Genomic DNA, 16211 nt, shown 5'->3' on the forward strand with positions numbered 1-16211 from the left:
ATTACTCTATTAAAGAGGCTGTTTATGATTCTTTAATAAATCACAATTATTTTAGTAGTTGTAGTTCTGACTATCCTTTGATAAAGTCTAAGATGTTACTTTTTAATCAGGTGTGCTTAAGAAATACCCAGACCTGGGGAGATTTTTCAAAATTAACATGCCTGACCACAATTCCAAAACTATTAAATCAGACTCTTACAAGTAGGGCCCAAGGTTACTTATTTTGAAAAAAAAATCCCTAGATTAGGATATGTATTACTAGTTAGAGACAGAATAGCAAAAGTCTCCTAAAAAATATAACTATTTGAAGAAAACTTCCTGACAATGGCACAGTACCCCCTTCAAGACCTAGACTCCTTTTCATACCAGGTAATGACTTCCTTCCCTGTGAATAGCATCTTACATACAATGGGGAAACATTAAGTAAATCTGATTATTATTTTTCACAGTGTCTCTCTTTGCATTCAAGAAAGGGTTGTTTACTGTCAGCCTGGGTCCCTTAAAAACCTCAAAAACCATCCACCAACTTAAATACATATTTAGGGCAGTTATAGGAGTAAAATGTAAACTTGTATAGTGTTTAAGTGCTAGTTCTGTGTGAGTGTATATCACAGCATTTCAGCCTACTTTACTAACACAATCGAGGTCTCTAACTTAATTTTTCTAGTTCCAATGGATGTAAATGTCAATTAACTATTCTTGAGATAATCATTAAAAAATTGTTACTTCTTAAGAATTGTTTTTTAAAGTAAACATACATGCAGATATATAAAAGACTATAAACTATTTAGGGGCTAAAATACTAAATAAAATTCTGACAATAACCAGCTTTGAGAAAATTCCATTTAGAGACAAAATATTTTCATCAGAGATACAGAATTACAAGCTCCTCAAACATCAAATTATCAGTGCATCAGAAAAGAGGGACACGGACACACACACACACACACACACACACACACACTTAAAGAAACCAAAGTTCTTTAAAAGATAAGCTGGAGGAAAGGACACCAATAGAGCATCATGCCCCAACCAAGTCTAGGAAATAAGACATCCAGTTATATATATATTTGTGTTTTACTAAAGAGTTGACATTTCATGTTGTGAGGACTTCAAGCAAATATCTGCCCAAAATATTCAACACCAAATAACCAGATTCACACTAATAATGAGGTCTGAGAGATTTTCCAATTTAGTTGCAAAGCTATTATATGGTTATATCACAACTCCTCCAGTAATAAGAAAATGGTGGGTAATTGCAGAATGGCTTAATAATTTTTGTTTTATGTGTGGTAAGTATTCAGTAATAGTTGTTCAATAAATGAACAGTAACCTAAGGTGGGGCAATAGATGAACTGAGCAAGGGAGTTATGTATGAAGAGAACAACCATGAAACAAAGCACGATCTCTTAAAAAGCAAAAAGAACTCTATGGATTTTTTTAGAAATTAAGTTTTATATGGGGCACCTAGGTGCCTCAGTCGATTAGGTGTCTGACTCTTGATTTTAGCTCAGATCATGAATTCAAGGTTCATGAGTTTGAGCCCTGCACTGGGCTCTACACTAACAGCACTGAGGCTACTTGGGATTCTCTCTCCCTCTCTCTGCCCCAACCCCGAGTGCACTCTCTCACTCTCTCAAAATAAATAAACTTAAAAAAATTATTTAAAAAAAGAAATTAAGTTATATTTGGAAATGATGTGTAGTATACACATGTATACATACTACATACAATATCTACACACTGTGTAGAGTTAAAAAGTTAAGATGATAACTGAAGACTTCAAGGTAAAAAATATAAGAAATAATATAAATCCTAAAAGAAAACTTGAACTCACTTTACAGAGGCTATGTATCCCAGTTAAAGACCAAATACTTGATGTCCTAGCAGGGGAGAATAATTAGCAAATTAATCAATCAGGGTTCTGTTATACTATCAAAGCTACTTTTTTAATTTTAAAATTGGTAAACCTTAGAGCACCTGAGTGGCTCAGTCAGTTGTGCATCTGACTTCAGCTCAGGTCATGATCTCACAGTTCATGGGTTCAGGCCCCGCATTAAGGCTCTGTGCTGACAGCTCAGAGCCTGGATCCTGTTTCAGATTCTGTGCTTCCCTCTCTCTCTGCCCCTCCCCTACTCACACTGTCTCTCTCTCTCAAAAATAAACGTTAAAAAAAATAATAAAAATAATAAAATTGGTAAACCTTTATTCAAGTTCAACACTCATAAGTATGTGATATGCTTGATATTCGACTTCCATTATAAATAGCACACCACTCAGATATAACAAGGGGCCCTTGGACTTCAGTCCACAAATTCTTATGGTTAAAACTCATCAATGAGTAGATACTTATTTTGAACAAGAAACAATTATTCTTACGAGTCACCTTCATAAATAAGTCATTTTCACAAGCTTTCTAAGATCCTTTTCACTTTCTGTGGACATAAGCACTATGCCTCTGCCTTCCCAACATATTCATTTTTTCATATTCTGTCTCTCACACACAAACGTGCACACACACACACCCACACACACATAGCACTACACCAACTCAGTAGTCATTTTCAAGCAAGTACATATTTTTCCTTTCATACCCCATTGTATCCATCCTGTTACTATTTCAGTAGAATCTTAAAAAAAGATTACCACAACAGATAAGGCACTGGTATGATGGCTTAATTTTGGAAGAAAAGTCAGTCCTGAACGAACTTGGTAATCCCGGAATCCTCCAGCTACAGAAAGCGTGGTTAAATTTATGTGTTTAGCATTTAGAATCCAATAGTTGTTTACAGTCATATAAAAATCTGGTAGGAAATAAAGACACATATTAAAAATTAGTAGTCATTCCCTGCAACAATAAAGTATCTATGATACTAATACTAAACTGAATTTCTGTTTAAGCCATACTGAATTGCCTACAAACAATGTTACTCACATTTCTCATTTTTGAGTAGTCGGTATCTTTATACATGGTCTATTTTCCCATTAAATCAGAGTACAAATACTAAGAGTTACTAAAGGTCTCAGTAAAGAAAAAAGATATTCAAACTTCATTAGTTTTGTCAAGTCCATACACAAACAGGTCTCTACATCCCACAAAGATGCTGCTAGACCATAAGCCACACAGTGTAATAAGGAGAAACCCCTAAAATTCTACCAAAGATAAAGTTCACTATGCTAAAAAAATAATTGTAGATCTTCCTAATCATGGCAGTATGAGAGCTTAGCAGCTCTCTACTGTGGCCAGTTACCACTATACAAAGTACTATTTAAGTGATTAAAATACAATCAGGACAACAACAATCATTTTAGTCTTGAGACTCGATGCTGCTATGGAAAACTCTAAGGGTTAAGAAGGTTCTACTCAGGGTGCTCCTGGGTGGCTCAGTTGGTTGAGTGTGTGACTCTTAATTTTGGCTCAGGTCATGATCTCATGGTTTGTGAGACTGAGGCTCACATCGGGGTCCGTGCTGACAAGGTGGAGCCTGCTTGGGATTCTCTCTCCCTCTCTCTCTCTCTCTGCCCCTCCCCTACTCCCTACTTGTGTGTCCTCTTTCCATCTCCTCTCTCTCAAAATAAATAAATAAACTTAAAACAAAAAAAAAGTAAGTAACTCACTTAGTGTAAGTAACAAGTAGCTCAAAGGGAAGAATCTGCAGTTTTTCCACTTTATCTATGGAAGATGAAAACAATACAGTGTCAAAGACTGAGGCCAGGGCAGGGGAGTTCTCCTTTCCTTTCTGATTATCAGAACTTAATGTATTTTACCCTGGCATTTGATCCTATTGAGGGCTTCAAACATTTTGGAACAGCAAACTTCTCCCATTAAAGATCTCAGCAATATTTAATTAGAATATGACTAAGCAGACCCATTCCTAACATCTGCAGGTCCTAGGACAATAGGACCAAGGAACACATGCTATATGTCTATATATGCCTAAATATTTAACAGTAAAAATTCCAGCTAACAAACTGTTAAATCAATTATCTCTGCCTATCTTGACAAATATACATCTTCCAAATAACCTGGAAGACCAAGTTCAAATAACAAGTTCTAGGACATCTCAGAGATGGACACTAGATGATGACAGCATAGGAAGAGCAGATCTCTAACCCATCACTGTACTATCCTCTCTCCCCATCTCAATTTCATCCTGCATTACAAGGATGAAGGATACCCAAGGTCTATTTGTACCTCATGCAGAGCCATCCCTTAGCCACAACTCAAGTTTATATACCTGCCCTCAGAACAGATCCAGGTAAGAGGCCCACATAGGCCATGGAAAAGCCTGGAGGCGGGGTTACCTGGATCATGGTCCAAAAGTAAAGGCACAGCTGCAAATAGGGAAGCTGCTTGGCCTATATACTCCTCGCCTTGTGGTGAATGGCAGTGCCAGGGCAGGAACCCTTAAAGTGCAGAGCCCAGTGCACAGCTTCCATTCCCCTATTGAAGGGCAGTATTTCCATCAAGTATAAACAGGGAATGCACTTCTGGAGGTCATATGGGTCTCCTAAAAACCTCCTAAAAAATCCGCCACCCCTAGAACTTTTGTTTTTTCATTCTAATTTTGGCTTAATGAAATATGAAATAAATACAGAGTAAATAAGAAAGAGGGTTGCTAATTACTGGAAAGGCACCTAACATTAAGAATTACTTTCAGCCTGAATGTTTCAGAGACAGATCATCAGTAGCCTTCAAAAACAGTAAAATTGGACTCTTTTGAAAGCTCTTTCCTCAAAGAGTTTTTTAAGATGTATTCTGAGTAATTCTAACTTAACATACGTGGCTCATCAACATAAAATGTAATAAAAAAGTTCTCAATTGTGATGACAAGTATTATGACTAGTCTATGCCTTTGAATTTTTTTCTAAACCTATAGGTCATTTGTAATTATTAGAATTAATAAAGCAAATTTAAGCAACTTCATTAAAACTAAAAATTTATACTGAAAGACTTCTACAAGCAAAGTTTTAAATGTAATAAGGGAAAAATTAAACTTCACTGTAGGTACTGTTGCACCAGATATTCCAGCAAATAAATTACCCCTTGGCAATGTTATGTTAAAATGGGTACTTTGGTTTGGAGTCACTAAGGTATATTTCTCATTTTTATCACAATTAAGATAATGCAAATTTCGATAAGGTAAGAAGTGGTATAAATTTACTGCTCAGGAAAAAGAATTCTTTTTCAAAGACTTTCTTCTGTCATATAACATTTCAATAAACAGTGAAGACAACACTTTTTTAAAAAATATTTATTTATTTACCTTGAGAGAGAAAGCATGAGTGGGGGAGAGGTAGAGAAAGGGAGAGAGAAAATCCTAAGCAGGCTCCATGCCCAGCACAGAGCTAGACACAGGGCTCGATCTCCTGACTGTGAGATCATGACCTTAGCCGAAATCAAGAGTCAGATTCTCAACCAACTGAGCCACCCAGGCACCCCAATACTAGACTTTTCTTTGAACATGCAGATAATAATGGTACCTATCTCACAGGACTGCTCTAAGTCTCAAGTGAAATAATAATACATCATGTAAAGTCCTTAACACAACACCCAAAATATAGCAAAGTATAGTAATAAGTATTAGGAATTCTAGCGCAAATTCTAAATTTGTTTAAAAATTTATTTAAAATTTACATGGTGACCTATTTATTTTAAAACAAGGCATTTCTACTGTTTTACTTAAAATATAAGCTTATTTTGAATAGAATACTGTAAGAGTTAACAAAACACAGGAAGTTTAACAAACATACTTTAAGAGACAGAGTCATCTCCAAGAGTAACTAAACTGAAGCCCAAGTGTCTAGGGATTATAAGATACATGTTCTCCACAGTAAGATGATACTGACAGAGAAAACAAAAATTCCAATTATTAGCCTAAGCTGAAAGTCACAAAGAAAGATACTGTTAATTTGAAACTGAGCTGCTTCACACATGGATAAATCTACAGCACACTCTAAAGAAAGTAGGAGCAAGGATTTGTTTAATCCTAAACAATAATGAGGAGGTCAGTTAGTGTTTATCTAATAGTACTTACCTGTTATGAAACGATCCAATGGCAACACAGGAGCAACATGAGGTGTAGCTTGTGTAATAAGAAGATTTATCAGATCTTGTTTAAAATTTTTCAATGTAAGCAATGCTCTTGCAACAAGGCCACCCATAGAATGACCAATTATTGCCACACTTTTTGGAGCAAATTCTTGACCCTATAAAAAAAAAAATCACCAAGGCATAATGAAGGCTTATCATAACAAAAATTCCAAATACTTACCTCTCTATATGAGCAATTTTATAGAAAAAAAGAAAATTAAACTTACATAAACTTGCATAAGATACAGAAATATATTTTCATTTACTTATAATTGGTATATGCTACCATTTTGTATCCTGCCTAATATTTTTAATGGCTATGCTTTGGTTTTCTGAACCAAAATCAGAACTCTTCGTCTACCATATCATGTCTTACCATTTGTTACATTGGATGTAAAAGGTGTAATTATATTTGGTTTATTCCAAAATATTAGATTTTATAGCATAGAAGTCAGATCATTTATTTGAAACTGAAAACATCACAAAAATTCAGAACAATTATGGTTGCCATAACAACATGACATCTCATCATATTGATACATCTTATCAAGTTACTTCTCTATTGTGCACCTGGGTTGAAAAAGAAACGAGCATTCCAAAATATTTATTCACTGACAAATACATATTTTATTTTTAAAATAAGTATTGCTTTTACAAAAATCTTTTGTCTCCATATAGTATCCTTAGTTTCACTGCCAAACTTTTGCTTATCACTCTCCACACTAATCCTTCATCTATGCCTTCTCTCATAACTATGAATAAATTGGGCTTTTTACAGAAAAGAATTAACATAGTAAGCCTGAGACTGTTATCCTTATAATGGACTGCATATAAGTTGGCTCTGGGATACAGTCTGGAACCTTAGATTCCTGGATTTTCCCATAATTTCCTAAATGGAAGAATGGCTCACTATGCTGAAACTGTTTTGCAAATAATACAGTTTATACTGCATACCTGCTGTCCTTCTGGTTGGGATTTTAGTACACGCTAGGCAAAGGGTCTCTACATGACCAGCCCCCAGTAAATACTATGGACACTGAACTTCTCATGAGCTTCTCTCACAGACAACACTTCACACATCACAATTCATTGCTGTTATGAATTAAATGGATCCAGGGTAATTCCCCTTTAAGGACATTTGGAGGCTTGTACCTGGCTTCCTCTGGACTTCACCCCATGCACCTTTTCTTTATTGATTTTGCTTTGTATCCTTTCATTGTAATAAATCATAACCATGAGTACAAGTACATGCTGAATCCTATGAATCCTTCTGGACAATTATCAAGCCTGGGGATGGTCTTGGTGATTCCCAACACAGAGCTGATCTTAAAAAAAAGCCAAACTCTCCATTTGTGCTCTGAAACCCATCCCCTTCTGCCTTCTCAAGTACATCACTCCAGCAATTCTACTCACTTTTTTCTTGCATTGTTGTTTCTCGCTCTCTACCAGATCATTCTTGCTAGTATAAAAATATATTATTATCCCTTAAAAAATAAAAACTACTCTTTTGACACCAACTTTACCCTTAGTGAGCACATCTTTCTCTACATTTCTATAGTGTAACTCACTAAAATCAACTGCCTATACAGTACTTGCTGTCTCCAATTTCTCAACTTCCATACACTCTTACACCCACTCCAATCACACTTTCACTTCAACACTCCTCCAAAATTATCAAGTCACCAAGGAATCTAATGGCCAATTCTCAATCCTCATCTTATATGAACTATCAACAGGATTTGACATAGATCACTTCTTCCTCTTTGAAATGATTTGTTCGGATTCCTTGACAACATATTATCCTGGCTCTCCTCTTACCTCACTGGCTACTTCTTTTTAGTCTCCTGCTGTTTCCTTCTCATCTCCCCCATGTCTTTTTTTTTTTTTTAATGTTTACTTTATTTTTGAGAGAGAGACAGAGACAGAGTGTGAGCAGGAAAGGGGCAGAGAGAGGGAGACACAGAATCCAAAGCAGGCTCCAGGCTCCTAGCTGTCAGCACAGAGCCCAGCACAGGACTTGAACTCATGAGCAGATCATTACCTGAGCTAAAGTCAGATGCTTAACCAACCCAGGCACCCCACCCCCCATCTCAATAAGGTAGTGACTCAGGCCTCAGTCCTTAGGTCTCTTCTTTCATATCTTGACTCCATAGTGATCTCATCCAATCTCATGGCTTTAAATACATCCATATACTGGCAAACCTCAAGTTATTATCTTCAGACTGGACCTCTTTCTCTTGAACTCTAAACTTAAAATCCAATCGCATCCTAACTATACTTGGACATGCATCTTAAATCAAACCTGTCTAAAACTAAATTATTAATCTCCTCCAAATATATTCTTCTTACATTTTCCCCCATCTTAGATAACGGCATTTCTTTCTTTTTTTTTTTTTAATTTTTTTTTTTTCAACGTTTATTTATTTTTGGGACAGAGAGAGACAGAGCATGAACGGGGGAGGGGCAGAGAGAGAGGGAGACACAGAATCGGAAACAGGCTCCAGGCTCTGAGCCATCAGCCCAGAGCCTGACGTGGGGCTCGAACTCACGGACTGCGAGATCGTGACCTGGCTGAAGTCGGACGCTTAACCGACTGCGCCACCCAGGCGCCCCAGATAACGGCATTTCAATCCTTCTAGTTGTTCAGCCAAAAACTCTGGGTCATTCTCAACTCTTTTTGTTTCACACTGCCCCTCCATATCTGATCTGCCAGCAAATCTTGTTTCCTTTAAGATTTATACCAATCTATTTCTTATCACCTCCAATGTTACCAACTTGATTTAAGCCACCATTATTCATGCCTGAATTACTGCAATGAGCTCCTAACTGGTCTCTTTACTTCTCTCACATCCCTTCATTTATCCTTGAAACCATCCACAGAATAATATCATTAAAACCTAAATCAGGACATGTCACTCCTTTGCTCAAAAATCTCAGCAGTGTCTTTCCCTATCATTTCAAATAAAGGTAATATTCTTAAAATTGCCTACAAGGCTCTATCATTTGTCTCCCCCTGCCAAATTTTCCTTTATTAACTTATTCTATCTACTCCAGCCATACCAGTCTCCCTGTTTTTCTTCTAATACAGCTCACATGTGCTGGCCTCAAATATTTTACTTGTTTCCTCTATCTGAAATACTTTCCTCCTAAATACCCCCATGCCCTCTAATTTATAATTAACTGTCTGCTTCTCAATAGAGACCTTTGCTGGGGACCCTTATTTGTAATTGTAGTCCTCTACCCTTTGCTCCCTATGTCCCTTTCCTGTTTTATTTTACTTCTAGGCATTTATCACTCTGTAAGATAGTATATATTTTTATTATTTATGTTTATTATCTGCCTCTCCTGACTAGAACATAAGGTCCATGAGGGCTTGGATTTCTGTTTTATTCACTGCTATAACTGCATGTAGATTCAGGTGCTGAATAAATGAGGTTTCTTCCATGTGTAATGTCCTCTCACTTTCTCACACTCAAATCCTGTCCATTCAACAAAATTCAGTTGTCTCGAACTCCTACAGCACCTGGTTGTAAACGAATCTTATGTTCTAAAAGCCTCAATTTAAAAGCGAGTTTATTAGCTCTATTATAAATTTAATATGTAGTCATTAGGGAAAATATGAAAACAAAAATACAGAAGGGAAAAACTACCTAGCATAACACATTAAAGATACACTTATTTATTGTGAATGACACTTATGGAGATAAATCTCATTCTGTAAAAACATATTTATCTTACCCAATATATATCAAATACTTAAAAGGTCCTGCACCTAATTTTGCTTGTCTCCTCCTATATTATCCAGTACAGATTTAAGTTTAAAAAACACTTGCTATTGAAGTAACTTTAAAATGCTGGCTAACGCAAAGAACCATGAAGTCTAAATTTCATTCTTAAGATGCATAAGAATATCATACTGCTTGAATTTTACTATAGCTATATAGTTAAGTCTTCAAATTAGGCAGTGCAAGTTCTCCAACATTATTCTTTTTCAAGACAGTTTGGCTTTTTTGGGTACCTTGCATTTCCACATAAGTTTGTAAATTTTTACAAAAACACCTCCTGGTATTTTCATTTGTATTGCATTAACTCTACTGCTTAATTTGGAGAGAATTTATCTCTTAATTTTAAGTCTTCTAATCCTTAAAGTTGGTTCATTTATTTGGATTCCTTTCCCTCAGCAAGTTTTACAGTTTGCAGTGTACAGATATTGTATATCTCTCATTAAATTTATCCATAAGAATTGTATTTTTATATTATTGAAAATGCACTTTAAAATTTCCCCTTCCATTTGTTCAGTGATTTTTGAATACTGACCATTTGCCCTGAGAAATTGTCAAATTCACTCATGAATTATAATTCTCTATAAATTCCTTTAAATGTTTCTGTATATTTGTATCATCTTTAAATGTTTCTGTGTATTTGTATCATCTTGTGATCACATCTTATTTATCTCATCCAATAAACACCTTTATCAGATACAGAAATAGTTCTTAACCTAATAGCTTGTTTCCTCCTGTAATGCATAATACTTAATTTCCTTGGGTTGAGAAAGTTTGCATCTGTTCCTAATGCACTGAATTTTGTGGGTTTTCCTTAAATCATGAATGGGTACTGAATGTAACCAAATGATTTTCTTCATCTATTAAGATGATCCTATGATGAATTACACTGATTGATACTTAAATATTAAACCAACTTTGCATTCTTGGGATAAATCCTATCTAGTCATACTATACTTTAAAATATTGCTGGATTTGATAGCCTAATTTTTTGTTGAGAATATTACATCTATGTTCATGAGGAATACTCTCTATTTTTTTCCAAACAATATTAATGTCTGATTTTGATAAGGTTTGCATGTTTCTTAAAATGAACTATAAGTATTGTCTCTTCCTCTATTTTCTCAGCTTGTATGAGATGGGATTATTTCTTTCTTAAATGTGTCATGGATTTTACCACTGAAGTCATTTAACTCTAGGGTTTTCTTGGCAGTAAGATTTTTAGTTACAAATGTAAAAAATGTTAAACATATAGGGCTAGTCAGAGATTCTTTCTCTTGTGTCTGTTTTGTAATTTGTTTCAAGAGATTTGAGAATTTCAACCAAGTTGTCAAATTTATTGGTGTAATGTTGTTTATAATAATCCTTTAATAGCTTCTTACTATCTGTAGGCTCTGTAGAGATGTCCCTTCTTTCATTCCCAATATTGTTAATTTGCATTTTTTTTTCATCAGTCTAGATAAGGGTTTATCAATTCTTAGATCTCTTAGAAGAATGAGCCATTGGTATAATTTTTCCCCCTTTGTCTATTTTCTGTTTCCTTGATTTCTATTCCTTATTGTTTCCTTCCTTTTACTTTGAGTTTTACTTTGTTCTTTCTATAGTTTAAGTTGAAATTTGGATCACTGTTTTTAAACCTTGTTCTTTTCTAACATAAGCATTTAAGACTACAGTATGTCTTCTAACCACTACTTTAATTTTATAAATTCTGATGTGTTTTCATTTTAATTAGGTTCAAAACATCTTCAAATTTCACCTGTTAGTTTCTTTTTGACCTGAGTTGTCTAGAAGTCATCTCTAAATATTTGCTGATTTTCCAGATATGTTTTTGTTAATTTTAAATTTAATTCTGCTATGTTCAGAAAATATACCCTGTATGATTTGAATCCTTTGAAATTTACGTTGACTTATTTCATGGCCTAGCATATGAAATTTTTTGTAAATGTTCCTTTTGCATTTAAAGAGAACATAGCTAGTGGGGGAGCTAAGATGACAGCATAGTAGGAGGACCTTAAGCTTGTCTCGTCCCTCGAATACAACTAGATAACTATCAAATCATTCCAAATACCCAAGAAATCGACCTGAGGACTGACAGAACAAACTGCACAATAGAGGGAGAAATGAGGCCACATCGAGGAAGGAAGAAAGATAGGAAGTACAGAAACATGGTTTGGGGGAGAAAGCAATTGCTGGTGCTACAGAGAGAAGGGAGCCCTGGTCCTGGAGCAAGGCAAGAGAGGGTGGAGCATACAGGGATACACACAAGGAGAACACTGGAGCCATTGGCTGAGAAAACGAGAGGGGCTGATTTTCATGAGTTTTGCAAGTTAGCAGGGCTCAAAGACCAGAGTTTTAAAGGTCTGCAGGCTTGGCTGGGAGAGACCCCTGAATGCACTGCCATAAACCTGGAAAGAAGGCAAACAACCCCAGGGTAGAAGACACGATCTACAGATCACTTAAGGCACAGGGGGAGAAACTATTCGTTCTTCTAGGAGTGCATCTGTGGGAGGGGGCATTCAGAGAGATGCCTCTCTGGGGACAAAACAGCTGGCAGGTGCCATTTCCTTCCCCTGCCCCTCATATAGGCACAGAGACACCTGCTAAGGGCAGCTAAATCGGACACTGGCTGTTTAGCCTGCTTTGCTCCTAATCCCATATCCCTGTGCTCTGTGCACAACTGCCCTTCTAAGTCAAACCTGTACCTATCCCAGCACAGTGAAACTCTACCTCAAAAGACCAGCACAGGCCCCTGCCACAGCACATCCCTGAAATCTGATGTTTCAAAAGTCAGCAGGCTTGGCTGGGATAGAGCCCAAAGTGCACTGCACTTGTCTAGGCAGGCAAGCAACCCGAGGCAGACAGCATGAAAAACACCTAGGAAAAACAAGGGGAAATTGTTTGTCCTTGAGAGTGCTTCCCTGAAAGCACAGCAAGCGCAGGAGAGGGGTCTCCAGGGACAAAGGAGCTGGCTGGTACCATTTCCCTTTCCCTCCCCCCACTTAGCATAAGCACAGAACCACCTATAGTAAACAGCACAGCACCAACACTGGCTGCCTAACCTGCTTACACCAACACCCGCCCAGTACCAGCAGAGTGGGCCCATTCCCCAAAGATCAGCACAAACCCGACACATATGAGGTCTACCAACCAGAGAGTTCTGCAAGGCTTCAGTACTTGTAGAAGTAGTATCAGGTCTGATTCAATAAACAGATCAGAACACACCTAGTTAAAACTTACCACACTCTGGCCAAAGTCCAAAAACTGCCCACTGCAAGCAAGGAGAGCCTCTATAGACCACTGGCCTGAAGGATAGAGCAGCCAAAACACAGCAGCAGTATGCAGGCAGCACACACCAGAAACATTCCCGGAAGCACCAGGCCCTGGACACTAAATGACCTCTCCCCCATAAAGCCATTACTCTCACGAGCAGGAAAAACAACAGGCTTTTCCAACACAGAGAAGAAGACCGAGACTTAGACAAAATGCCAAGATGGAGGAAATCATACCAAAGGAAAGAACAATTAAAGATCGCATGGTCAGAGATCTAATCAAAACAGACATAAGTAGTATGCCTGATGGAGACCTTAAAGTAATGATCATAAGGACATTCACTGGCTTGAGAAAAGCATAGAAGACATCAGAGTGACCCTGGCTGCTAAGATAAAAGAATTAAAAAAACAATCAGATGTGAAAACGGCAATAACTGAAATTTGAAACAGACTGGATAATACTAATCCACAAGAATAGAAGCAGAGGAATGAATAAGTGATATAGAAGACAGAATAATGGAAAATAATGAAGCTGAACAAAAGAGAGAAAGAATTATGGATCACAAGAATAGACTTCAGGAACTCCATTACTCCATTAAATGTAGTAACATTTGTATCATAAGAGTTCCAGAAGGAGAGAGAGAGAGACAGAGAGAGAGAGAGACAGAGAGAGAGAGACAGAGAGAGAGAGACAGAGAGAGAGAGAGACAGAGAGAGAGAGACAGAGAGAGAGAGAGAGAGAGAGAAAGGAGAAGATTTATTTGAGGAAATATAGCTGAAAACTTCCTTAATCTGAGGAAGGAAACACACATCCAAATCCAGGAGGCACAGGGAACTCCCATTAAAATCAGGCAAACATCAAGACAAACTGTAGTTAAATTTGCAAAAATAGTGATAAAGAAAAAGTCCTAAAAGCAGCAAGACAGAAGAAGTCCCTAACTTTACAAGGGAAAACCCATAAAGCTAGCTGCAGACCTCTCCACAGAAACTTGGCAGGCCAGATGGGAGTGGTATAATTTATTCAATGTGCTGAATGGGAAAAATCTGTAGCCAAGAATACTCTACCCAGCGAGGCTATCATTCACAACAGAAGGAGAGACGAAGGATTGCCCAAATAAAAACTAAAGGAGTCCATGACCACTAACTCAGCGCTGCAAGAAATATTAAAAGGGATTCTTTGAGTGGGAAGGAAAGACCAAGAGTGACAAAGAAGGAAGAGAAAATCTCCAGAAGTCACAACAAGTAATAAAATGGCACTAAATACATATCTATCAATAGTTACTCTGAATGTAAGTGGATTGAACACTTCAATCAAAAGATAGTGGGTGTCAGAATGGATAAAAACCTAAGACCCAGCTATATGCTGCCTATAAGAGACTCATTTTAGACCAAAAGACACCCACAGATTGAAAGTGAGGGGATGTAGAAATATTTATCATGCAAAGGAAGTCAAAAGAAAGACACTGTAGCAATACTTACATCAGACCAGCTAGATTTTATTTTATTGTATTTTTAATTTAAATTTTAGTTAACATACAGTACAATATTGGATTCAGGAGTAGAATTCAGTGATTCATCACTTATATACAACACTCAGTCCTCATCAAAACAAGTGACCTCCTTAGACCCATCACTCATCTAGCCCATCTCCCACCGACCTCCCTCCACCAACCCAGTTTGTTCTTTATCATTAAGAGTCTCTCGTAGTTTGTTACCCTTTCTTCTCCTTTTCCACCCCCCTACCCATATGTTCATCTGTTTTGTTTCTTAAATTCCACATATGAATGAAATCATATGGAATTTGTCTTTCTCTGACTGACTTATTTCACTCAGCATAATACATTCTAACTCCACCCACGTCACTGCAAATGGCAAGATTTCATTCTTGTTGATGGCTTAGTAATATTCCAGGGTTGTGTATGTGTGTCTGTGTGTATACACCATATCTTCTTTATCCATTTATCAGTTGATGGACATTTAGGCTCTCTCCATAGTTTGGCCATTGCTGATAATGTTTCTATAAACATTGGGGTGAACGTACCCCTTCAAATCTGTATTTTTGTATCCTTTGGGTAAATACCTAACAGTGCAATTGCTGGATCATATGGTAGTTCTATTTTTACTTGTTTTGAGGAACTTCCATACTGTTCCCCAGAGTGGCTGCACCCTTGGTAGATTTTAAACCAAAGACTGTAATAAGAGATGAAGAAGGATACTATACCATAATAAAGGAGATTATCCAACAAAAAGATCTAATAACTATAAATATTTATGCCTTCAATACTGGAGTACCCAAATACATAAAACAATCAATAACAAACATAAAAGAACTCAAGATAATAATACAATAATACTAGGGGACTTTAATACCCCACTTACATCAATGGACAGATCATCTAGGCAGAAAAGCAACAAGGAAACAATGATTTTGAATGATACACTGATATAAAGAACTCACCAAACTCCACATCCGAAAAACAAATAATCCAATGAAGAAATGGGCAGAAGACATGAATAGACAGTTTTCTAAAGAAGACATCCAGATGGCCAACAGACACATGAAAAGATGCTCAACATCACTCATCATCCAGGAAATACAAATCAAAGCCACACTGAGATACCACCTCACACTGGTCAGAGTGGCTAAAATGAACAAATCAGGAGACTATAGATGCTGGAGAGGATGTGGAGAGATGGGAACCCTCTTGCACCGTTGGTGGGAATGCAAACTGGTGCAGCCACTCTGGAAAACAGTGTGGAGGTTCCTCAAAAAATTAAAAATAGATCTGCCCTATGACCCAGCAATAGCACTGCTAAGAATTTACCCAAGGGATACAGAAGTGCTGATGCATAGGGGCACTTGTACCCCAATGTTTATAGCAGCACTTTCAACAAGAGCCAAATTGTGGAAAGAGCCTAAATGTCCATCAACTGACAAATGAATAAAGAAGATGTGGTTTATATATACAGTGGAATACTACTTGGCAATGAGAAAGAATGAAATCTGGCCATTTGTAGCAATGTGGATGGAAATGGAGAGTATGATGCTAAGTGAAATAAGTCAGG

The 16211-nt window shown here is 37.0% G+C and overlaps 1 protein-coding gene across 3 annotated transcripts in view; it reads right to left on the reverse strand.

Annotated features, from left to right (window-relative positions):
• Positions 1-16211, reverse strand: part of PGAP1 (post-GPI attachment to proteins inositol deacylase 1) — a 96952-nt gene that overhangs the window by 61923 nt on the left and 18818 nt on the right. For all 3 annotated transcript variants that reach the window (XM_045480603.1, XM_045480601.1, XM_045480602.1), the window contains exons 4-5: positions 6039-6210; positions 2647-2804 (exon numbers count right to left, since the gene is read on the reverse strand). In XM_045480603.1, coding sequence (XP_045336559.1) covers positions 2647-2804; positions 6039-6210 — 330 coding nt within the window. The remainder of the gene's footprint in view (positions 1-2646; positions 2805-6038; positions 6211-16211) is intronic.

The sequence above is a fragment of the Leopardus geoffroyi genome, chromosome C1 (genome assembly GCF_018350155.1).
Source record: "Leopardus geoffroyi isolate Oge1 chromosome C1, O.geoffroyi_Oge1_pat1.0, whole genome shotgun sequence".
Lineage (NCBI taxonomy): Eukaryota > Metazoa > Chordata > Mammalia > Carnivora > Felidae > Leopardus > Leopardus geoffroyi.